The sequence below is a fragment of the Harpia harpyja genome, chromosome 10, assembly GCF_026419915.1.
Source record: "Harpia harpyja isolate bHarHar1 chromosome 10, bHarHar1 primary haplotype, whole genome shotgun sequence".
NCBI lineage: Eukaryota > Metazoa > Chordata > Aves > Accipitriformes > Accipitridae > Harpia > Harpia harpyja.
Genome location: NC_068949.1, coordinates 15,438,797 through 15,463,075, shown reverse-complemented (window position 1 = coordinate 15,463,075; position 24,279 = coordinate 15,438,797). Strand labels below are relative to the sequence as shown.

General features: G+C 44.6%; 1 protein-coding gene across 1 annotated transcript; it reads right to left on the bottom strand.

The window, feature by feature from the left end:
• Positions 1-877: 877 nt before the first annotated feature.
• Positions 878-17,650, bottom strand: SNCG (synuclein gamma). Its single transcript, XM_052798868.1, has 5 exons — positions 17,336-17,650; positions 12,208-12,249; positions 11,223-11,350; positions 2,426-2,512; positions 878-1,266 (listed from the first exon to the last, which is right to left on the bottom strand). Exons 1-5 carry the CDS (start codon positions 17,454-17,456, stop codon positions 1,255-1,257), a joined length of 390 nt encoding a protein of 129 aa, XP_052654828.1. The 5' UTR covers positions 17,457-17,650; the 3' UTR covers positions 878-1,254.
• Between the last annotated feature and the right edge of the window lie 6,629 nt (positions 17,651-24,279).

Genomic DNA, 24,279 nt, shown 5'->3' with positions numbered 1-24,279 from the left:
GTGAGTCTCTCCTGTAATACCTTCCATAGTCATCACTATTATGCATCTTAATGAAGATTAGCAGTCTGATTCTGAAACAGCCTAAATCTCTACAGCTTACGCTGGCTTCTCGTGGATTCGTGGGTGCTCTGCCCATAGGTGAATAAAAGACCCCGTTTTTAGATCCACACTTACTGACGTGCTTTATGCTTATCCTTCATTATTTACAGCAATGAGCTTGTAGCAACATTTTCCCATTCTCTACACTTGTGAACGTGGAAGGTGTCTACTGCTCTCACCCAGCAGCTTATCTGCAGACTGACCGGCTGCTGTAACCGATACCAGCCCCAGCGTTCGTGTTGCACCAGTAATTCTCCTTTGGCACCTGTTACGGGACTCATGCATTTCACAGCAATCCTGCCTGCCCCTGCCAGCAGTAATGCAGTTCTGATCTAACAGGTGAGTGCCCATCACATTTCTTTAATTACCTTTTGGCCATTCGTTACACCCAGATGTTAGGATAGAGTTTTCAAGCTCTCATGTAAGCAGAATACACAGCAAAGAACAAATGCTAACTGAGCTCAACGTGACTCTCACATCCTTCAGAAAGTCTCCTTGTTTCCAGTTTCCTCCCGCTCCCTGCACTCTCTCTTAAACATGGGGGAGTACTTCAGTGCAATCTCTATTTTTCAGCCCTGGGAGACAGAAAGCCAGCCTACCTAAGCTACTGACTTCAGAAATACGATTTTTCATTATTCCCCATTTTTTACTTCACGATCTAAGGCCCTTACAGTCCTGAGATCCTTGTATCTTAATACTGCACTTTTACAGGAAGAGTTCATCAGTTTGGAAGGATCAATGTCTAAAATGGGCAAATAAAACTGACAAAATAAAAAACTTGTTCAAACACCTTTTTATTAGTTAAAAAAAATATTTCCATGATACCTAGAGATCCCAAGTGCCAGTGCAGATGGACGCGAGATACAGATCAGTGAGTCCGACCAAAACACACAAAGCGAGCGGGTTGGGAAGCCATGAGGGAGGTGGGGAGGGAGACACGCACCCTGGTACACGCCTGCACTTTACTTACAATCAGAGGAGTCTGGCTTACATATATTGTATGACTGGTTTATGAGCCAAGTGAAAGACTACAGAGCTGAATGTAGTTAGTCTATGGAGAGCGGGATTTTCCTGTTGTAGTGTCAGCTAGTATTTCCATGTATGCTCTTGGAGTGCTCTCTTTTGAGCTAGAAGTCCCTAAGTTGGTTAATTGCCTTAATTTTCACCCTGTGAGAGAAGGCAGACAGGAAAACAGTCAAATATTTCCAGTGGAAAACATATATAAATAAAATTAGGAGAAAAATCAATGCTGGTAGTCACCACATAAAAACCCATAAGCAGCTACAAAACAACGAGGAGCATACGTGATGCAAAATTCAAATGAATTATCCATTCCTCCTGGGAACCAGCCACACTCCCGCTGTCACTCAGACCTCCGGGGAAAACAAGGGTGTTATTTTGCATGTGGTGGAAGTTGAGCTAATGCGGGGCTGGGCTGCCACTGGCAGGAATGTCCTGCTTTCTGCTGCCGGGTCTGCCTCCTGCCCCGACATTAGCAGCCTGACATTAGCACTTGGGCAGCCATGAAGTCAGTAGGATTAGCAGGGCTCATTTTTGGGCCTGGCACCAGGGGGGCGATGGCTGACATGAGGGCTGTAGGTGCAAACTGAGGCTTTTGGGAGCTCTGGGCACCGTGAAAACGGTCTGAGCTTCAGAGAAGCTGAAAACTGGGGAGTTTGGGTGTGGGTGGTACTGTGGGGGTTGTGGAGTGGGCAGCCAAAGGCCTTAGGACTGAAATCACAAAGGAAATACCACGTGAGAAGCGTTTGTCGCTTTAAAGCATCCATGTTGGACAATAAGAGGTTGTCCTCCCTTGTTGAAGAGCAGAAATCGGCCCGGAGACTGACTTTTGACCCAGGGCTTCAAAAGGACATTGCAGGTAGAATAGATCAAAAATTAAAAGAACTAATTTAAATATAGAAAAATCTATCGAAAAATCTAACTTGTTATCTAAAGCTTTTCTAAAGCACGGCTGCAGCCAGTGATGATATCACCATAGGAAAGCATTAATGATTATATGTGCGTTTACACCCCCAAATCAGCCCAAATCAGGCAGCAGTTTACAATCTGTCCAATCTGCCACTCGTGGCAAATTCTCGGTCTCAAAAAAGAAAATGGCAAAAGTGAGAACCGATGAGCTCAGGTTTTTGCCAAACAACTCATGAAAGTGGGAATGCTAACGGGCTCCACGCGCAGCAGCTCTGTAACCGCAGAAAGCAAAGGGGAGATTTTTCCTGGGGGAAAACCAGTAACCCTGAAAAAGCCCACGTGTGGTCTTGAGAGCCTGGGGACCGTGGGGAAAGCGAGGGCCGTGGCATCGCCTTACCTCTCCGCCGCCTCCTGCGCTGGCTGCTGGGTCCCCCTCTCCCGCTGCCCCCGGCTGCTCGGGCGGCTGCGGCACAGCCAGGTCCTCCTGCCAAGTCACAAGCGAGAGATGTTTGTCCTTAGTGCCACATGCAGAGTCATTGCCCTAATCTTAGACAGACTGAGCAGACTGTGCGAAATGGGTTTGAGCATTATGCACGCAAATAAAATGCTGGGTTTAATAGATGGCAAATATTGCTCGAAATCCATTTTCTCTGCAGCTTGTTAGAGCAGATGTCTACGAAAAAGCAATTCAATTTCTCACAGCCTGGTTTAGGGTCTTCTTCACACAGAAAATCAGTTCCTTTTCTGAAGTTTTTTTTCCTGTCACTGAGACCAGAGTTTTGACTCCTTCGGTGTGAAGAAATTTGGGAGGAACAAATAAACTTACCTAGAGTAAGATAGATTATGCCTTCCCCCACATTATCTTACTTACCCTAAGCACTCGTGGCATAGACTAATACTCATTTCAGATACAGCAGTATTGCGGTGGCATTAATGTCATGCCTCAGATAAAATGTCATTACCAAATGATAAGCTTTTCTTTGTGTTTGCAGTCCAAGCATTTTCATAAGCACTTTGGGCTCTTTTAGCTACTTGCCCACCTCTTTCAGCTACCTTCCTATTCAAAGAAGAGAAAAGATTACATTATCAGGCAATTACTTTAAATGTGATTTGGCCACATGGGAAGAGAAGACAAAAATCCTGACTGTACGGGATGTGCACAGGGGATGGACAGAAAGCAGAAATGCACCTTCGTGGAATCAGTCAATAAGAGCAGGGGGAAGAAGAAATAGAAGGACCTCTATAGTCCAGCCCCAAATCACCAGGGAACTCTGCTAAAATTACAAAGCTTCTCTGTTCCCTTTGAGCACACATGCCCAGCAGTATCCCTCAGTTTTTACTCTCTTTTCCCACATGAAGTCAAGGCCACCGCAGAAGGAACCTGAGACACATATTACGTAAAGGGAAAGTCAATTTTGCATGGAAGGGAGATACATCATTTGAATTTCAATATTTTGGAAACACAGGGCCACCACTTTCCCTGGTGCCACTGTTGACGCAGTGCAAATCAAATGTCTGTCAAACCTACTGTAAACAGAACTTTATGCTCTGTGTCTTTTGGGGGATTCCACTCTTCGTTTTCACACGTGTCCTTATTTTCCTGTCCAGTTACAACTGCTCTCATCAGTAGGAAAACACCTCTGCTGCTTTTGGAACTGAATTAGGGAAGAAGAGGTGATGTGAAATAAAAAAAAGGAAAAAATAGACCTATTTCACAGAGTTACATAGATAGGTAGAACCCATGAAAATTTAAGCTGGAAATTGGACTTCAGATCTATTTTTGGCAGGAAGGGGAGCCGGGAGATGGAAGCACCGCAACCTGGTTGTCCTTCCATAGGTTTCCAGGTCTCCGCACAAGCTACTATAAGAGATCAATTCACCAAAGGAAGAAAATGGCCAAAATATGAGCCGCAGCCCCGTACTGATGTTGGTCACAGCTCCAGGCATTCCCTTCACCTCCCTGCCGAGAGTCAATTAGTTTGTTTATAGAGAGCGAGCCATGCACTGGGGGTGTCTCCATATGAAAAGCACAGTGTGATTTTTTTTTTCCTAAGAAACATGCCCTTAATTTGCATCCCTTTGTTAGCTGAAATGATTTTTGCTAGTATCAGCCCGCTCCATGTTAAGTAAGCCCAGGTAACCTATCGATGTCAAATGGTGCAGACAACGGAGCCCAGTTTCTGGTCTCCAGTTCCTGGCGCAGCAGGGACCCGAGGCTGCTGGGGAGAGGCCACCGCTCTGATGGAGCCACTTAGCCACAGCCTTTCCGAAACGCGTGAACTCTGCTGTTGCCAGCAAACAGAGCTCACTACCCTGGATTTATGGAGGCTGATCTGGCCTCAGGATCCAGTCTGTGGCTTTAAAACACTTTACATTCGTATAGGGCCACATAAAAAGGACCACACCTTATAACTCAACAGTGCACATTAGGTCAAAGCAGGTAAATAGCCTCAAATTGTACTTTGAAGCTTTACAAGCAGTTTTTTGGACCGTTAGGTGGAAAGAAAAGAAACCTGCAACGCAAACCAATGACAACAGCTGCAACAGCAGGCGCTTCGTAGGTTTTTTGCAGATGAGGTTACCAGCTGCCATGTGAATTCATGTAGGTGAATCAATGGTGACTGCCTAAGGCGCTGAGCTCTGTTGGGAAAACTGGGGGACAGCTCGTAGGAACACAAGGACAAGTGCAGTGCACCCCATCTTTCTACAGGGCATGACCATGTACTCTTCCTGCGGGCAGGGAGCTCAGCTCTGGTGGATGTGGAAACAGCCATGGAAGAGGGGATCCCTTCTTCAGGACAGTGCATCCAAGAGCCATGGGTGGGCTGAAGAAGCACTGTTCAGCTATTGTGTTGCTTATTATATCCCTTAAATCGTGCTCTCTGCCAAGAGTCTGCTCCAGAAGGAAAAAAGGGAGTCATCCACCTATTTTTAGAAAGGGAAGCAAACATGTTTCTGGAGAGTGTTTCTAAACCGTGGTGGAGGAACCAGCACAATTGCAGGATGAAGAGGTGTCAGGCTGTGTTAGGGACGTCGCCTCACAGCCTTTTTCTCATGTGCTTCCCACCCTGCCCAGAATAGCGAGCACGCGATGAGGAAGGGCTGCATGCTTCAGCTGGGCGTTAGCTGGCTGGGGATTTCGGTGACTAGTCAGGAAAACAATATACAGAGGAGGACCACATGATGTAAGGGTCTTCACTTTGGATGAAAAGCCAGAAATTCCTGGGTACCGACCCCAGCTGTAACAGTGACTCACAGTGTGATGCTGGGCAAGAAAGCAAGGGTGAAAATCCAGCTTCTCTGGAGGACAGCAAGGACTTTGCCATTCCTTTCAGTGTTCATCTCCCCATTAAAAGGGACAAAATGTTCTAACAGAAAGGCATGTTGCAACTATAAAGCAATTTGTAACGCTCCTCCTGCCTTAAAGGGCAAGCAGATATTCCTCCCCCCCCCCCAAATTATGTATTGTCTTAAAAAAACTATGTAAAATGAAAAAAACTGATTTATTTTGTTATGGGCTATCTTATTCTATTTTGGGGGGGGAGGCTGAATCTTTTTGGCTAGAGTAGAGAGAAAAACAAAGTAGTTTAACGTAACAGTTAAGTGAAACACAAGACCTTAGAATTCATTACAGGAATACTATAAAAGTTTATAAATATTTTTAAAATCTATAAACATATTTGTATATAGAATATACACACTACAGAAGATTTATATATATAAAATAAAATATTTCACTAAGGTTATGAAACATAGTTACATACTCAGATATTACTAATGAAAAACTCAACAAATTCGGACCTGCCATTTATAAAAATATTCCTGTGCAATGTTGAAAGATCTTCAATAGAGCATACTATAAGCTTCTGGGTTCAGATATTTTAATACATTTTTTAAAATGAGATTTTAAAAGTCCACAGATTTTGCAAAAAAATTAATTACAATTTGATTTTTCAGATTTCTCTATTTCACAGGGTCTATGAAATTCCCTTTTTCAGTTCAGCAACTGTGTTGTATATTCTGCTGGCTAAGTCCATACATGAAACGGAATTTGTATTTTTATCCATATTATGTTATAGGCCAGTGGTTTTTTTTTTTCACCATCCCCAAAAATTCTGAGATAAACAACCCTATCAGGATTATCTTCTTTATCTAACAGAAAAAGCATGCAGAGTCTAAACGTTGGATGCTGGGACATTACTCACCAAAAACCCAACAAATTCGGCGGCAAGCAAGATTTCTTTCATTATTATTATTATTTTAAGGCTGTAAAACCAGAGAAGTTCACTGGCAACCTAATCTGCTCCAAATTTAACAGCCCGCAATGGGACATCCATTGCATAAGGGGGAGAAAGGTTTAGCCTCTTGTAGTGCTCTTGACCTTGGGCGTTGGAGCGAAAGCAATGCTACTTGGCAGTATCCCCAAACCACTCCCTTGTAAAACCTCAGGCAACCTGACAGGTCCTACAGACAGGCTGTCCTGGATGGGTTTCGGGCTGAACGTGCTCAGAGTGATGCTGACAGCTCTAAGAGGTCAACCCGTGATTAAAGTGATCGGACCCACCGACAGGACAGACAGACAGGCACGCAGGATTCCTGTCTTACCCTACAAGTCCAGGTGGACTTTTGAGGTAGCTTTGTTTTCATCCAGCTCACAGCCAGACTCTCTTAGGGTTTCCTGGGGCTGCTTATACAAATAATACATATTTAATAATGTTTACATCATTATCCTACAGGATTATGGGGGCACAGCCTTTAGCCATGAAGCACACGCAGACTCTTGGAGACTTTAACGCTTCACCAGTGCCACTAACTCAGCTATTCTGCATGTGAAAAATGTACGCCTGGATGCACTAATGAGACTGAGAGGGAAGCATAGAAAAAGTGCCTGTGGGCAGAGTACCCCACTCCACGCTGCTTTTGCAGTCTCCCCTGCTCCATGGGACACTCAAGGATACCACCGGGATGCATCACTGCATCAGTGAAGTACAGCGAAGCTTGAATACAAAGGATGAAGCTTGAATACAAAGGGGAAGAGTTTTGACTATTTATTCCACTTAATTGTAAGGTAGTTCAGCTGTTGATTTCCCTGCTCCTCCTGCTTAGCAGCTCTGCCCTCGATGGCCTCTCAGGTGCCCTTGGTTGCTCCCTCCTAGTGGCACCCACCCTGCCCAAACTAACTTAAACAGGGAGCTCATTCATCAGTTTCTGCTTCTAATTCCTTCCATGTGACTGTCTTAGTGTCGGTGGCATCGCAGGGTTTAAGTGAACAGAATTAAGGCCATGAACATCAACTGTTCGTACTCAAAATGTGCAGTTGTTATGAAAGCAATAAGCTGCGTTATGGGTGCGGTACCTGTGTGCTAGATCAAGCGCAGAGAGAAATGATGTGATCCACGGAATGCGCCCGGCGGTTGCACATAACTGACAACCACTCAAATAATTAATGGAATGAAATAAAAAAAAGATCAAACCCAATCCAAAATGACAGAGCCACGAACTGACAACTAAACCATATAAAAACTGACAGGGCAAATAGATCTAAAGGGAAGATCTAGGTGGAGTGTGTGGGGAAGCATCAGCTACTGGGGAAGTTCCTCCAGTCCCCAAGGGACATTTTGTGAATGTGTGTGTGTGTGTGTATGTGTGCATGCATACGTACACGCACTTGTTCCCAACCACGTGGTGTCTGCAATGCAGCAAGCTTTGTGCTGTGTCATACAGACAAAGAATTAATCCTCTTCTAAGACAGGGATATTTAGTGGGTGGTTAGCTCACTGCAATCCATTAATGTCCACCCCAGGGACTGGGATGGGTGCAGAGCCACAGACAAAACACATTACTGGTGGGTGTCATTCCTTTGCGTATCAGAAAAGTTGTGGAGGGTTTACAATCTTTTAACTTATGTATTTTTCAGTTAATACTTAAAAAACTCCTCCAAATCAGTCAATACGTTCTTGTACTCATTTAGCAGTGACCAGGCCAGTGCCAAAGCCCTACGAGGCGATGCCAACGTTACTCGAGGTTGCTCTCATCTGGTGCTTGGCACCCCTCCATAAGCGTAGAGTTACTTCAGCCCTGTTTCCTTCTGCCTGGCTCTGAGTGCTCCCACTCAGGACAGCAAGTAGCAGCGGGCTGCCAGCTGCCCCACGTGTGCCCACATTTCAGTGCCTGCCATGTTCCATGAAGGGCTGAATTTCTGCCTATGGCCAAAGTCGCCATCTGATACACCCGCAGAGCTTGACCACCCTGCGGCTGCTGCCCTGAGCAAAACTTAATCCAGAATCCTTAGAGTTCCCCACTCCTCCCTAGTATGTGCCTGCCACTGATCCCAGCTGTCAAACACACAGATTAAATGCCAACAAGCTCTCCGTAAGTGATATTAATACTGGGAATGCTGAGCTGGGGACATGCCTCCTAGGCCACTCGACTCCCCAGATTCACGTCATCCCGTAGCACCGCTCAGTGCCATGCATTCATACAGATGCCCTGGTGCTTTGAACAACACCTCTATAAAGTCAGCAGGGAACAACACTGGAGATAGTTGAAAACAGAAATGAGACGTTAGCAACTGCTCTTTGCAATTAGAAAGAAGGAGGATGGGATGGAGCACGGGCAAGTCTCAGGACTGGATGTAACAGCTGTCTCAAACTTCAGGGCCTGAAACACTTGTGTATAATTCCAGGATTAGAAGGTCATAATAGTAGGTATTTATTTTTTAAACATCTAGCTGCTATACCTTATCACTACTCTTAGTGTATCACCGGTGGGTCTCTCACATGCATTATAGTGCCCGGTGTTGCTCTTGGCAGCCTCTGGCTGTATTTCCAGTAGCAAATTGTGTAGCACAATAGGAGCAGGTCTGGAGAGAAAAGAGCTTGTGCCGAGGGCCCAGCACCACCACCAAGGGCCTCCGCTCCTCCTTTCAGGGCCCTCCCTCTGGAGCAGCTCTGGCTCCATGGCAATGAACCATGAGCAGTTGGGATGCACTCCATGTGCATATGGAGCTCAATCTTCCATGTCATTGCTATCCAAAAGGTATCTAGCAGATGCAAGCGAAGTATGGTGAGTGAAGATGATTACAAGATTTGCGCTCCTAATCCAAGCTGAACTAAGCCCCTAGAGTAGATGACCCCCCTCTTTCACAGAAAGAAACATTTTTCCTGAATTTCTTTCTCCCGTGACTTCTTTTGGCTTGCTTTTCTCCTCCCATTTTCATTCTGCTGCCCACCTCCGCTATGTGGCATGACACCATGATACTGTATCCAAAGCAGCTTCCTGGCTCCCTCATCTAGACTGCCTGTTGGCAGGTGACATATCCCACTTTTTGTATTTCTTGATCAATCCCCATTTTAACTCTAAGCAGGCAGACGTTGACGGAAGATGCCAGAATGACAGTTCGGATGCTTAATGCCTTAACCCTCTGGAAAACTCACAGCTTTTGTATATTGCCTGCAGTCTGCATAACCCAGAACCATTACAAGGGTGAAGGAACCGCTGATTTTCTAAGGGACTGTCTGCACAAGGATGGAAACAGATAACGTCGACCGGTTTGAGCTCTGAAATTAACACCTGTAAGTTGTAGCTTGTCAGTCTTTGAGGGGGGGTGCTCTCACTTAGGACAAAAGGGGAAGAGGATTGCTGCTGCTCAGTCCTTGCCAGAAGGGGAGACAGTTTGGTATCTGCAGGACAGATTCCTACTATCAGCAAATTCCTAGCTCTCCTGGGTCAGCCACCCTGCACCCGGTCAGTCAAAAGGTAGGAGGGGGTAGTCTCCCCCCACGGAGTTAGGAATCGCTATTTGCACCCCCGCAGCCTAGCTGCTGTTCCCTGGGGGAATAGAGATTAACCTTACCCCGAAGGCTTAGCAGAACTTCTGTATCTGCCCTTTTCACATGCTTTCAGGAGGACATTTTGCGTCACTCGTAGCTGCTGTTCTCCTCTTTTGTTAGGCTATTCTCTCAGGATTTATATGGTGTGTAGAAGTTTTGTTTCACATCACAATGTGTTTACGTGCAGGTCAGGAAATTCATCAGCCAACTGTCTGAACAATTAAAACAATTTTGGCCAGCCATGCTTCGCTCCGATTCTGGGTTTGGGCTTGTTGTGACTCATCTAGCTCATGTTGTTATCAACACCATTGACCACAGCTCTCTGAAAAGGGGAAACGCAGCCGGGCTTACCAAAGAGCTGCCAAATATTAGCCTCATGTACTGTACAAATGGTTGCTGTTTGTTACCAGCTGGTGAAAGCATCTTCTCTAATGATCAACTTCGCCTTCATCTAGGGAGCTGTTCTGCTCCTTCACGTGCCCCTTAATCCCCTCCCTCAAAGCAACGCAGTTTGTCAAATCAGGCTGGAGGACAGAAGACGCCTTGTCCGAATCTGGCTTAATCCGCGCACGATTTGGGTCACGCGGCCTTTACCAGCAAGCGCTTGGCTGTTGTCAAAAACAGCCCAAAGCAGAGCAGGAGGGTCAAGCTCTCTGCCGGGACCGGGCTTTGCCTGAATGGCTGCTGCCCTCTGCCTGCGGAGCTGCCGGGGCCGGGGCCGGGGCCGGGGCCGGGGCCAAGGCTGCCGCTTGCACGGGCGCCAGCTCGGGGTGAGGGCAAGGGCTGAGCTCCCGCTCCTTCACAGCCCACCCGACCCAGAGCTCCGACTCCGGCCAGAGAGATGCTCGCTGCAGCCTGGCCGCACTTCCACTCAAGCCCCTGGGAAAAAATGCTTTTCTACCTTCATAAGAAAGCAGGGAGCTGGACTCTTGCCAGCAGCGCCCGCTGACGGGGCAAGAGGCAATGGGCACAAATTGGTTAATGTGTCCATCTGGAGACAAGAAAACACTTCTTTTTTTCCTGTGAGGGTGGTCAAACACTGGCACAGGTTGCCCAGGGATATTGTGGAGTCTCCATCTGTGGAGATACCCAAAACCCAACTGGACATGGTCCTGGGCAACCTGCTCTCACTGACCCTAAGGGGGTTGGACTAGATGATCTCAACTGGTCCCTTCCAAACTAAATGATTCTGTGATTACAGTAGGCATTATACAATAATATTAAGCATTATATAAAAGCAGATATTGCTGAAAACCTCTAATTAAATAGGTAAAACCATCAACTATAAATGCTTGCAGATATTTTAAGGGTAATCCAAAGACAACTCTTCTGTCCTGCACATCACCGAAGAAACACACGTACCTTTTTTACAACTCCTGTAGTGGCCACGATGGTCTCTGCTCCTTCTACAGTCTTGTTTGCCACCGTGTTCACGCTGGCTACTACAGCTTCTCCCACGACATTGGCCTGCTCTTTGGTCTTCTCAGCAACTGGGATTTCAACAAAAGCAGAAAGTCAATGAGCTAGGTGCTGCCAAAAGGCTGCCAAATTCACTGGGACAACAAAAGGATCGCATTGAGGCAAGAGGAGAAATTGGCCCTGGTACAGTCCTTATTTGGATTTTTTTTATATGAGACCACTTCTGAATTTAGATCACGTACGTGAGAGTTTTGTCTGACTCAAAATGCTGCTCAGAGAGCAGCACTGCAGCCTGTCAGTCTTTGTGGGCAACTGGAGAATGAAAAACTCACTGTAAGATACAAAGAGACAATCGTGCAAATAAGGTATTTTGCATTGCAGACCTCTCTCTGGGTACCTTCTGTTTGATTTAATACACCTGGGTAGAAAAAAAAGTAATTGTCATGAAATTCTCCAGGGAAAGGATCCATTCATGTCTCTTCAAGGCGGTCCATATGGCTGCCCTGCCTTGGAACTTGGGATACCTAGAAGAATCCCTTAGGGTCCCTGACTCTGTGACTACCTGACAGGAGTCTCCCAAAGACCAGGTTTTGCCTGACAGGATCTGATGCAAGTAAATCCTCTCTGCATGGCGGGCAGCACTCTTGACATTGTGAAATGTCTAAATTGCTGTGAATCATCCGAGTCTGCCAAGTAACATTTGTTAGATTTTTTTTACATGCTCTACTGATTAAATATTTTCTCCCATCCATGTGCACTGCAAAGGCCGGACCCTGAACCATTGCTCCTGGCAAGCATCCTCCATTCATCACATGCAAGGTCACGCAAATCAGTGGCGTCACCTTCCATTGGCAGGACCGACGGCCTTATCAAGAGGTCCAGCAACACATCACAGATTTCCACATCTCTCTCAGGGCTGTGCTCTTACCTGAGGTCACACTTTGCACTACGCCTTCTTTGGTTTTGGTACCTGTGAAAGGAAACACACAGTCCATCAGTGCCGCCCGGCAAAGAACCCCCTGGTTTCTGGACATGGACGGCTTTCTGTTCTTACGAGGTGCAGTGGGGAGCTGGCACCTCCTGCTAAGACACAAGCCATTTGTAGAGCCGGCAGAAGGGATCAGCTTCCTTCCCCAATAAAGTCAATGAGTACCTTCGTGTCAGGAGTTGGATAACTTCAACTGCAAATTGTCTGGAGATGCCTAGACCTGAAAAATCTTGATTATACCATGCTGAAGCATGAAAAATCGCCCCTGGAATATTTCAAAAATGAAAAGACGAGGCGAGTGGAGGTAAATCAACATTAAGCTAATTGTAAAAATGAATGTATATTAAGTCACCTGGTAAAATCTCACCTACTTCAGTCTTTCAAGACAAGGAGTCACATCCCTGACTCTCCCCTGCCTTTCAGCAGGATACTTGGCTGCAGTGGTCATTTAAAGCTTCATTCTATACCTCTAATAAAGACCCTGGAGAAACTTGAGGCTGAATTTACACAACCACCACCCACCTACTACATACCTACTTACTAGATTCCCATATTGGTGGCTCAGCCTAGGCTGTAAGTGCCTGTTTGCAGCGATACACAGAATGCAAATGTTTTTATCTCAAATTATGAAAGTACACCATATGTATGCTTACATTGTAATTTAGCTCACTGTTCTCAAGGCTGAAAAGCTAACAGGATGTGAGGGCATTCAGTTTGCAACACAAGTAGCCCTTAAGGAATAATTAGTCTCTGCAGTTTTCCTCCAAGCTTGAAGTGACCTGCTATACATCCCTTCTATTTGTGTACTGCAGCACGTATGTTAAATCATATGGTAGATGGGCAGCCGCCACAGTAACTAGATGATTTTTCACATTACAAAAATAAAGGATCAAATTTATCTCTGTTGGAAGTTAAACAAACACGTGCCAAAAGGTTCCACTGGTCCCACTTTACTGTATTTTGTAAATCATCTGTATGTATACAGCCTATTTTCAAGTTTCCCATACTGATACAACAAAAGGATTTTTATGGCCAACTGTCAAAGTGATAGAAAGTCAGACAGATCTTTAACTCCAGAGGTACTGGAGCATCCATGGGTGTGGTGGGAGAAATCAGCTACAAACTACATCTCGTTCTCATTAACAGCCTGAAAAGCAAAACAGGTGCAGCGCCCTGATAACAACAGCTCTGTTCTGCCTGATATATGTTATGTATTATTGAATGTAATTCTCAATTGTTGACTTATTTTGATGGTTGTAATGGTTGCCTGGGGCAGAACAAAGCTGTTCTACTACAATATGCCCTCAACATTTCACTCCACCCTCCTGAACTGTGTTAAAACCGAAGAGATGAAATCTTTGGACTTTATACTTGTTACTGCTGTAAACTGCAGCTCCTAATGATGCATGATACGTGTGGACCGCTGTAAACTGGATTTAATAATGATGCCCATGATATACAAATGTGTACAGAAGATGCAAGTCTCAAGCCATGAACATGAGCTCCTGAACGGGCCAGACGCACACAGATCAATTCAGACGCCATCCTGATTCAGTTTCCCTCCAGGTGCCATTCCAATAAGACTGCCACAATATTGATTTGACACACAAGATCTTCTCACATCAGACACAATTGTTCAAGCTTAGCCCTTCTTTGCTGTTTTTTGGTCAAAGAGCAGTTGTTAGGTAAGCAAAGCACATAATTTGCTGTGCTAGCCTTGCATACATTTCAATTTTGCAGTAAACATGTTTAGTGAGACAAGAGCTGTACTTCTGTGTATTTTTTTTACCAGAGTTTTGATTTAAGGTGACTATCTGGGCTCGATTCTTTTGCAGGGGGAGGGGAGTGGGCAGGTGCCATATTTTCTGATGGAAAATAATTCCAGAAAGGAGGGATGCAGGTAGAAGAAAAACACCCAAATCCATTTCACGACAGAAGCAATGGCATTGGGAAGTGCCACCACTGCAGCTTGGGGAGAGCTCGCCTCATCTTCCTAACCCAGTCTCCTGACCACACCCAATGACTCAGGCTCAGCATCCATTACGCACCACACGAAATCTGACCTTCCGGCGTCTACCCTTGCCAGCAACCTGCATCTGTTGAATCAGAAAGCAATCACCTGATGCTCAATCTCATTTCACTCATTAGTCCCTGCCTGTGGCTTGTGTACACAGAATTAAAAGTTCACGCATCCTGCCTCTTCTGAGTGCTGTGAGTCATCTGTAAGAGCTTTGGTATAGCAAGGGTGCGACCGTGGCGGTGGAGCGCTGTGCAGTGGGAAAAGGTTTATAGTAGAAAAGAATATTATGATGTGCTGTAAATCCTGCAGGAATTCATGCTGGAGTCGGTTTAAGTAGAGCTTGGTGCGTTGGGGCTTTCTGTGACATGTGTGGTCAAAAGCCGTTCTGGAAAACTAGAAGTGCATTTGTTGTTGAGGGTTCCTGAATTATAGTATTGAACAGTTCTAACGACCTTATACTCAATACTCTGATGTAGCTTTGCATTAACTTCATTAATTAACTTCAGCATCACTTATCTCCCTGTTTAAACCAAATAAAAAAGACAGCCCATTGGATCAGCTGCTGGATACACATTAACTGTGCAAGGATCCACCACCACTTCAGTATACCCAGAGGCTGTTAGAATTTGGAGAGCCGATGGTGATTCTACTAAGTGCAAAGGTGGCCCACACTACAGGATTTCTCTCTCTCTTTTTGTGTGGTTTCTCTCTCTCTTTTTGTGCACCCTCTTCTCTACCCTACACGTTCAGCAAGCCACGTGGCGGGGCAGGAGTACCCCACGCTCGTGACTCCCCCGGCGATGACAGCATCTCTCCCCAGCCCAGCTGTGAACTGCGTTGCAGCATTAGCACAGGAGAGAGGCATCTCCGGCCCTGGCAGGGCTTGTGGGAACTGAACCTGCGTGGCTCAGAGGGGAGGGACGAGGTGGCTGCAGTGCCCTGATGACACCCTCCGCTCCAGGTGGGTGCCTCTGAATCAGCATTTTTTTTTTTTTTTCTCCTGGGGCAGCAGCAAGTGACTCACCAGATGTGATGGTTGTGCCCAGACATCTGGAATCCTCCTTGGAGAGTCAGCAATGAGTTAACACAAACCTGAATAAAATTCAGGGATCCACTTCAACCATCCTAGGCTTTGGGTTTTTTCCTCCCTTTCCTGATGTTCTGGAAAAGATCCTCAAGCTTTTATACAAGTATTATTTTCTTCTAGCATCCAAAAATTCAGGTTGCTTCACATAATGCTCTAGACTAAGCTGCTGGGATAGGCCTCTGCAAAGGAAGGAGCAGGGAAGGAACAGTTCAGGTCTCTGATTAACGCTTCATGTGGCACAGAGTGAGAAAAGGCAGCACAAACAACATACTACTCATTCCAGTTTTAATTGATATACCTGGCCTCCACCTTCTCTGCTTATTTAAAAATAAATTTGCTGAGCTCATCAGCATCTGGCCTTTACTTTTCCTGCCTGTGAAAGACTGAATTTTCCCCGAAGAGCTGAGCATCCCCCAGCGTGCAACAGGAACTGAATCAGCGCCAAGGCAAAGCACTATCCAGTGCATGACAGGGCAGGAACTGGCGGTATACCAACAAACCAGAACAAAAAAAATAAAAGGAGAAAGTACTTAATCTTTACCTTGATCCTCATTCAGAGATTTAGGTTTTAAGAGGGCTTTTAGAAAACTTTACTGAAAAGGTTAGAATCTCATGAGCAGACTCTGTACCTCATGGCTGTGCAGAAATGAAAACCAGGTCATAGTATGGAGACGTACGACATGACTGAACAGAGATGTGAGGAATGACGTATAAAAATTCAGAATAACCCTTTCTGACATCACTGAAATCAGGAAGCAGCTGGAGCAGCAGCAATGCCACAATTTGACACCTAGATGTGATGTTTCACAGGCTGGTGTTTCAGTTACTGTGGTTAGTTTAACTGTTTACAGGGATGCTGTTTACCTTTTTTCTTGTGAGTCAGCTTCAAATTGAAATGTGAACTGTTACATACGTTCATTTACAGCATGCCAATAGTTGAGTATTTAAAATTTGGGGATGAAGACATTACCAGATCTGCTGCTACACGTAAAATTTGTATTTCATTTGTAATGTACAAATATATATCTGTAGCTATTGTCAATAGAGCTGTTTTAAATACAGCAGCTATGCACAGCTGTGGATGTTGCAGCACGATAGCAGGAAGAGCCCGTGTGTAAACTTGCCTACTAAAAAACCCCCTCTCTCCCACATCTAGCAAATATAAAAAGCTGTGCGAAGTGCAGTAACAGCAGTGAGGTAATCTGTCTTGGGAACCTAAGACTTCATAGACTTTGTAGTATCTGGAATATCTGACCATCCAGCCATATAATTGCATGCGCTAGATAGTGCAGATAGTGCGTTTCAACGGTGACCTTGAAAGGGGAGGTTTCTGAAACAGCACATTCACTGTGAGAGAGGTCTCAAGGCAGGACATCAGACATGCTGTTTTCCAGATCCTATCCTTCGGGCAAAATGAATTCAGGTGTCTCTTGTAAAGCAAGATTAATGCATGCACCAGGAACGAAACAGGTCAGTGAACAAGAGAAGGATTTCAGGATAAAATAGTATGTTTGTGGGGAAACAGACACATCCTGCGATCCCCACTTAATCAGGCTGCTGGCTCCTCTCCGGGACCTCCTCAGCGTGTGTCTCACAGCGTGGAGGTGAGACAGAGATCAGCAGTGCCCAGATGCCTGAAGAGTGAGTGACTCACCCTGCAAACAATCAGTGAATAGCCATAACAGAAACCTTCTACCTGGGCATCTGCTCCTTAACATCGCATTAGTTCTGCCTTCCCTGAAGTAGTGGCCGTTTCTATGTCTAATTTACAGTTAGGGAAACTGAGGCACGGGGAGGATGTGGCACCCCAGGTGACTCTGTGGCAGAGCTGAGGATGTTACCCAGACCTCCTGCCGTTCGCTCCCAAGCTTTAGCCACAATATAATTTCCCCAGACTTTCTCAGAGACAATCTATGTGGCAGTTCATGCTCAAATATAGATTGAAAATAGTTCTCTCTTACCTACATACATCACCCCTTCTTTAGTCTTCTCTGCAGCCTCCGTCACTCCCTGCTTGGTCTTTTCTGCAGCAGCCACCACACCTTCCTTAGCAATGGAGAAACCTTTCTTAAAGACATCCATTCTTGCTGCTTGCTAGGGTATTACCTGGACGATCTGAGTGAGGGACAGCAGCAAAAAGCAACTCAAGACCGGGACTGCAATAGGCGGCCTTACCCTCGGCGGGTACTCGGTTTCTCTGCCAGTCTCTGCCTTTGCTCTTACTCCTCCGCTGGATGAAGGCAGTGTGGCAAACCTCACAGCCCTTGCCGGCTCTTATTGATGAAGTGCGCTGCAGTGTAGCCAATGCCTGTGAACAGCTGATACTGAAATATTAATGATATGGATCTGCTTGGGAAGATTTAAGAAGGGAGGGGGAGAGGAGGAGGACAACATCGGTAGGTAAGGGACTGTCTGGAAAATTTCCAGACAGATAAAGGTTTTAAAATATGCTGCAATGCTCTCACTCAAGGATGCTCTCAAGTGAAGAGGGAGACTTTTTATCTGAAGAGCTGAGTTCCTGAAAGGGCATCTCCCAGAGGCTGCAGCAGGAGGCAAATGCAAGCTCTCCTGGGCTCCCAGAGAGTGGAGAGCATGTAAAGCTGGTAGCGTTTGTACCAGACAAACAGGGTCAGGTTTCTTGGTCTGGCAGTTACCAGAACCCACCCTGCACAAAACGGTGACAAGAACATTATTTCTAGTAAGTACTGAGAGAAAAAGGGAACCAGCTAAAGCTTGGTGCTCAAGTGAAGGGAGCTGTAAGTCCCACTTGCCATGTTTGTCAAGTCTGAAGGCATTTAGTATGAATTATGGGTTTTGTTCAGCTGCACATCCCGTTACAACGGTTCACTTCTGAAAAAACCAGATGCCTGTTGGGGGAAATCCTGTTTCCTATTTGTTTCTCTGAGTTGCTGTAGACCGAGCTCCGCTCTGCCGCTGCAGAGCTAGACGATGTTTTATACCGGTGCCATCCCTCACGTTGGAGGTCTGTGCTGCAGAGCAGCGCGGGGTGAGGAAATCATCCAATGGCAAACTGATTGGGGAACCCTTACAGTTTGCATAGAGGATCCATTCAGCCTCAAGGCCTTGCTAGGAAAAAATACCAAAACATATGATCATTAACCACAGCTGGATATCCTAGTGTGCTTAAAGTTAAACTGAAGCTAAATTGTTTTTGGAAGTAGACCCTGAGTGGCCCAAACCGGTTACTGTCCCACTAGCAAACTGAAATTCAGTGCAAGCACCTGTGAAAGCAATTGCTGGTGCAACAAGGTGATTGGTTTTTTTTAATTTTTTTGTTTTTAACAGTGCCACATTGGAGACTACAGAAGCCATGGAGCATCAGGCTCTGAGCACAAACCCTGACCAGCTTTGGCTGCTTTTCCTTACCGGGCAAACAGAATATGAAATTCAGAGGTTTAACTGCGTTATGGGAGGGTAGCACACGGTAACGTCATGAAGTGTGCTGCTCAAGTTACCAGACTGGAAGTATCAGATGGGGAATGATTACACAGAAAAGCAAAAAGTCTGAATAAAAAACCAGCATGTCTGCACATACATGCAGACATGTATACAAACATAGTTCTTACTGCAGAACTAAGAATATTTCTTTAGGTCTTGGGAGTGGTTTTTTTACTCCATACTGAAACAATTGAAAAACTGTTGATCTGGAAAATAACATATACATTTCTTAATCTTTTTCTCACAAATAAGTCTCCTTACTTATAAACAAAGAACAAATTCCCACCTGAATGTAGAGGAGCCAAATCTCTGGCAGACCAATAAATTTCTCAATTGTTAATTAAAAAAAAGTGCAAGATTCAGAGGAAGGCCATCCACAACATACCAATTATTGTAAGAGCTCTCATTGTTCTAGGCTGTTGCAGCAAGGAGTGAAAAAAGGTTTTTCTTACCATCTTTCAAAATTTCCTTTAGGTGGCTGATTGACCACTACCCAAAGTGCACAGCTGGTGCTCATTTCTGCTCCCAGGGTATTCTTAAACTGAAGATTTCTGTGTCTTATTGTGCCATACAACCAGTGGTTTAACCTAGCTGCTCTTGGAGTCAGTTGCAAGACTCCCATTAATTTCATCAGGCACAGGGCAGGAGTCTTGTTTTTACTACATTTGGCAAAAAGTGAATTTACCATCTTTGGGAATTGCTACAGGGCCCATTTACTTTTTCAGTAGGCTTTCAAAGACCATTAAAGCAGAGCACATATCTTCCCAGGGTTATGTGTTTTACTGGTATTTTCAGGAGAACGCCTAGGCTGATAAGGCTGAGTAAGAAGTGTATTTTGATTTTGTTAAGCTATTGTTCTGTCATTATGATTTGTACAATTGAATTCTACATATTTTGCATTGCTATAAAAGGTAACAAATACATGAAATATCAAGCCAGACTGGGATATGAAACATGAATCAGCAGCAGATTGAATTAGCTGGTACTCGAGTGGGATACTCCTTTCCTGCCTTCTCCTCTCCCCATGACCTTCAGAAAGAGCTCACAAGAGGCATTTAAATGCCATTGGATGCCTCCCAAGGCAGCAGGCAGTTCGCACAGGCATTGTTTTACCTTGAAAGCCTTTTAGGAAAGCTCTGGACTCAAGACAACTTTGTAGGTGATCTATATAGGGCAAGCATCAATAATGGCTCCTGTTTGCCACCCCATGGCAACTGCGGTACCCTATTTCTATTCTAAGCAGAGGATTCAGTCCTGATTTGTTGCCAATCCTGCCTCAGGCAAACCAAACAACAGGAGTTAATGTAAGCAACCTTCGCTTTAAGATTCTTCTAGGATCTCAACTTTGTGCCTGATAAGTTTTTCTCTTGTATTAGATAACATAATCAGCAGCTAAAGAGAAGCTCCTCCAGTGGGCAATTCAGAGAACCCAAGTTCCTATCTCACCTGGCAGAAACCTCTTTTTCTCTGTTATCCACCTTGGGACACTGGTCCCAAGAAGTCAGTTAAGCTAGATGTTAAGTTCCCATATTTTTTTCTGTTGAGCTTAATTCATATCGCTTTGTAAACAAATTTGTATCTCACAAACATTTAACTGATCTGCATAATACCAAAAGAAAGCCTTGTCTTGACTTGTGCAATGACAAATCATCCAACCATTGTTCATTTAAAGTCTGAATTCTGGCTGTTTAGGCTTGTCCATCAAGTCTTTTGCTGCATAACACTATAGTTTCTTGAGGGTCTCTGGAAGGTGCAGTTCCCCACCTCCCACGCACCTAAACCACTCTCTGGCTGTTGCTGGCTAATATCTAGAAACAGGTCTGTGCAACGCCTGCCAGTAATTCTGGAACAGGGGCAAGACAAATCTAACTCAAGTCTACCTGTTACCAAAGCACAGACGCATGGGAAAGAAAAGATGCAAAGCAGTAATCAAGATTCCCTGTCCTCTACTGTCTTTTTCTTTGTGTCTGCAACAGATTAAAACAGGATCTTACTTAAATTGTGTCTCTTCCCTCTTTAATTTTTCCAGTTGCAAGTTACTCCACACACAAAACCTTAACCTTGTTCTTTAATGATGAACTTAGGCGGGAGACTAAGAGCTGACAAAGGCATCTTGGTGGATGAAAGGATTGGGATTTGGTCATACTCTACTGAAGTATTTAAATGGTGTATGATGATGTTTGAAAGAAAGGTAAGGAAAGGAATTACTGTTTTTGTGGCTGGTAAATATCCTTTGTTTGGGAAGTTTTTGTATGGAGAACAATATTAACATTAACAGGATCAAACCTTGCTCTATATAAACAGAAATCCTCCCTCTCTCTCTCCATTTATGAAAACTTCAAAATGGAGAAGAATGAACTGTCTCAGATCATTCATTTTCATGCCCTAACGAAAACAAGCAGTTCCGTCTGACATCCTCTTGGCAAGCAGTTTAGGACTTGAATCCCTGCGTGTACCTTTGCATAGTTAATGAGTAATTTCCTCTGCCAGGGAATGAATAGCGTGGAGGCTGACGGATGAGCCATTTTTAAGGCACACATACAGCGAGCAGAGTGCTGCCAGTACAGCAGTCTTTCATGACTGATCTCTGCCGTTGAATACCATTGATAGCTTTTGAGCAAACTAACAAAAATATAGTCAACAAGAATTCATCTTCTTCCTCCGAAGGACAGACGACTGAAAGGAATCGCTTCCTAGCCCAGCAGCCCCCCTCCCGACACTACTCTCCCCGTGCTCCCCTTCCCGGGAGCGGCTGCACACTCACGTGCGCGCATCGGCAGGCGGCAGGGAATGAGACAGCGTTTTCCAGCCCTAAAACCCAATGCCTAATGAGGAGTTATGCCTTTGCTGTGCAGCTACCAACAAAACTGTCCTATTCATCTTTCCAGACATAAAATCCTTTCAGTTATTCAGTCTGCTTCAGAGATTTGGAGCTGGGATATACAAATCTAAAGCAACACAAGCTTATTAAAAGAATTCCATCTTTTCTTGGCTTTTTAAACATTTTTCCAAGGCTTGCTTTTTTTTTTTTTTCTTTTAAATACACAGATTCTGAATTTAAGTCTGTAACAATGAGCATTATGGAATGGGCAGTGAATCTGGGAAGATACAAAAGAAACAAACAAAAAAATCTGAATGTATTTATTGAAAATTTAATTTCCAAGGGCTCTTTCTCAAGAGAGACACTGACTGGAATAGCCAGCATGTTTGCTTTCCAAGTACTTACAAGCCGTTTATCAAGCGCATTGTTTGGCACTTCTTACTGTGTGGTCACCCACCTCCTATCCAACTGTAGCTGCAGGGCTCTGACTCTAAACAAACAGAAAGGGGCCAAGATGAGATTTTACATCTTACGCAGATTATCCAGAAGACGGTGTTGGTATTTGACAACTTGATTATGGAATTGCAAACAGGACATTGAATTCTCGGGGTAGGCAACATTGGAGGGGGTTAAGAGCTGTGGTTAATGGAAATGGTTATAATTACCAGATAAGGCAAGAGTAGGCCTGACAGCTATCTGCAAGATCCCAGGGCATACCGAAGAATCTGGTGTAACTGGCAATATCAACTCTTTCAAGACTAGTTTGAAGACTAGTTTGAATAAGTATTTCTCAGACTTACTTGGGGAAAAAGTATTTTCATGAATAGGGGCACACTAATGACTGGGGACCAAGAGTAGAAGAACAGTATCTGTCACCTGTCAAATTTAGTTGCCAAAATAAAGAGTGAGTAGAGTGGGTTTTTTTGGCTAGCTCTTCTGAGAACTGCTAGGAACTTCTGGGAAGTATCAGGGCAGCTCCTAACGTCTCCACACTGCTATTATCACGTCACTTACTGATAGGGTTTCAAGTATGTTTTTGGAGTAACACCTATTTCCAAATCATTTCCCAAACTATGTTTTAAATTTGATTTATCTCACCCATTTCTTCCATTCCAGCAGTAGTACCGAGCTCCATAAGGTACACCAAGCCTAAACTAGACAGCTGAAAAGCGAGTAGGTATCTATTGACGTTAGCTGGTGCACAGTTGTCTTTCTCATCTAGAAGTTACCTCCTGGAAGAGACTGACCTCAGAAAGCAATGAGCAAATTGTTACAGCAAATGACCTTGTATATCTGTTTTCCCTGGTTCCATGCTGAGGCACCAGCTCAAAAAAAAAAGAGGCAAAGTTGTGTTATATCTTGTTCCTAAATAGGTACACTCCTCATACCTGTTCCTCTACAGATGTTAAAGCAAGAAAACTTACAGCTCAGTCTGCCAATGAATCTAATGTTATGAATCAACAGTATAACCTGAATATGTTATTCAGACACCCCAAATCAGAACAGCTATTACGCAGAAACCTTAACTAGTGTTTAGTAAGGAAGGTCCTTTGAATAATTCATGCCTTCCATGTGTTCATGGCGGCATCCTATGCTATGCCCATCACAAAGAAAGAGATGTCAGTCCCCAGTCCCCGACATGCTCAATATTTTAACATCTTTCATAACTGCTACTAAAAAGTCACGCTAAATTATTAACTTGCAAATGGCTGAGCAATCTGTGCCTCCCGACTGCTGCACTCATAGGCAGCACCATTACAAAGGCACAGAGAATGGGTTCTTGCACCTGAAGAAACAGCAGATATTCCGAGCCAGGAGGATGGCAGAGAAACGTTGCCCCACCACTTGGGAGGTATCACATCCATGAAGAATAAAGACTTAATGGATGAATTAAGATTAATTGGAAAGGTATATATTGAAAGACAAGTCCAAAGGGTTTGGAAGTAGGTCACAAGTAGGACAACTTCAACATCTGTAGCACAAACTCACTTTTCTGTAAGCCATGATCACAGAGCAGTTCAGGCTATAAGCCTGTTCGTTTTGTCTCATGTTTGTCTCAGTTCCTTCCCGATAATGGGTCTTATTAAGTAAACAAACATAATGCTTAGGTCACATGGAGTTACTTGTAAGAAAGGCACATTTGTATGTGAAATATGGCACATAAAATATTCACACATTAACATGTATTACAGCAGGATGCACGCAATTCTGAAATAAAAGCAGCAGGAAGGAACAGAGGGAAATTGCTTATTTCTTTCAGTCTTCAGTCCAGATTTCATCTCCCTGGAGAAGTGACTACAACAGCAAGAGCAGGTTTTGCCCTTAAAATTATCAAAATCTCTCTCTACCTTGCCCCACGTGCCACTGCCGCTGCCCTAGTGCTTAACTGCTCTTACACAGCGGTGTCTGTCACAGGTCAGGAAGGGCATTTCTGCATTTTTCTAGGTTCTTCCATTAAGCATGAAAGAGGGGCAATCAGGAGAGGGGTGCAGGTCCAACCAGTGATAAGGAGATGCAAATTCACTGCATATGCAGTGATGCCTTCAATAACAAGGCCTTCCAAAATCCTAGAGAGATTTTATCCTCTATTTTTCAGCTGGCATTGCAATGACTCCAGAAAGGCTT

What these genes read in the sequence shown, in the direction of transcription:
- SNCG (XM_052798868.1), bottom strand. Translation starts at nt 17,456, where the DNA reads ATGGATGTCTTTAAGAAAGGTTTCTCCATTGCTAAGGAAGGTGTGGTG. An exon ending in AGAAGGGGTGATGTATGTAG is followed by an intron (nt 12,250 to 17,335) that starts GTAAGAGAGAAC and finishes TTCCTTTCACAG; the next exon opens with GTACCAAAACCAAAGAAGGC. An exon ending in AGTGCAAAGTGTGACCTCAG is followed by an intron (nt 11,351 to 12,207) that starts GTAAGAGCACAG and finishes TTGAAATCCCAG; the next exon opens with TTGCTGAGAAGACCAAAGAG.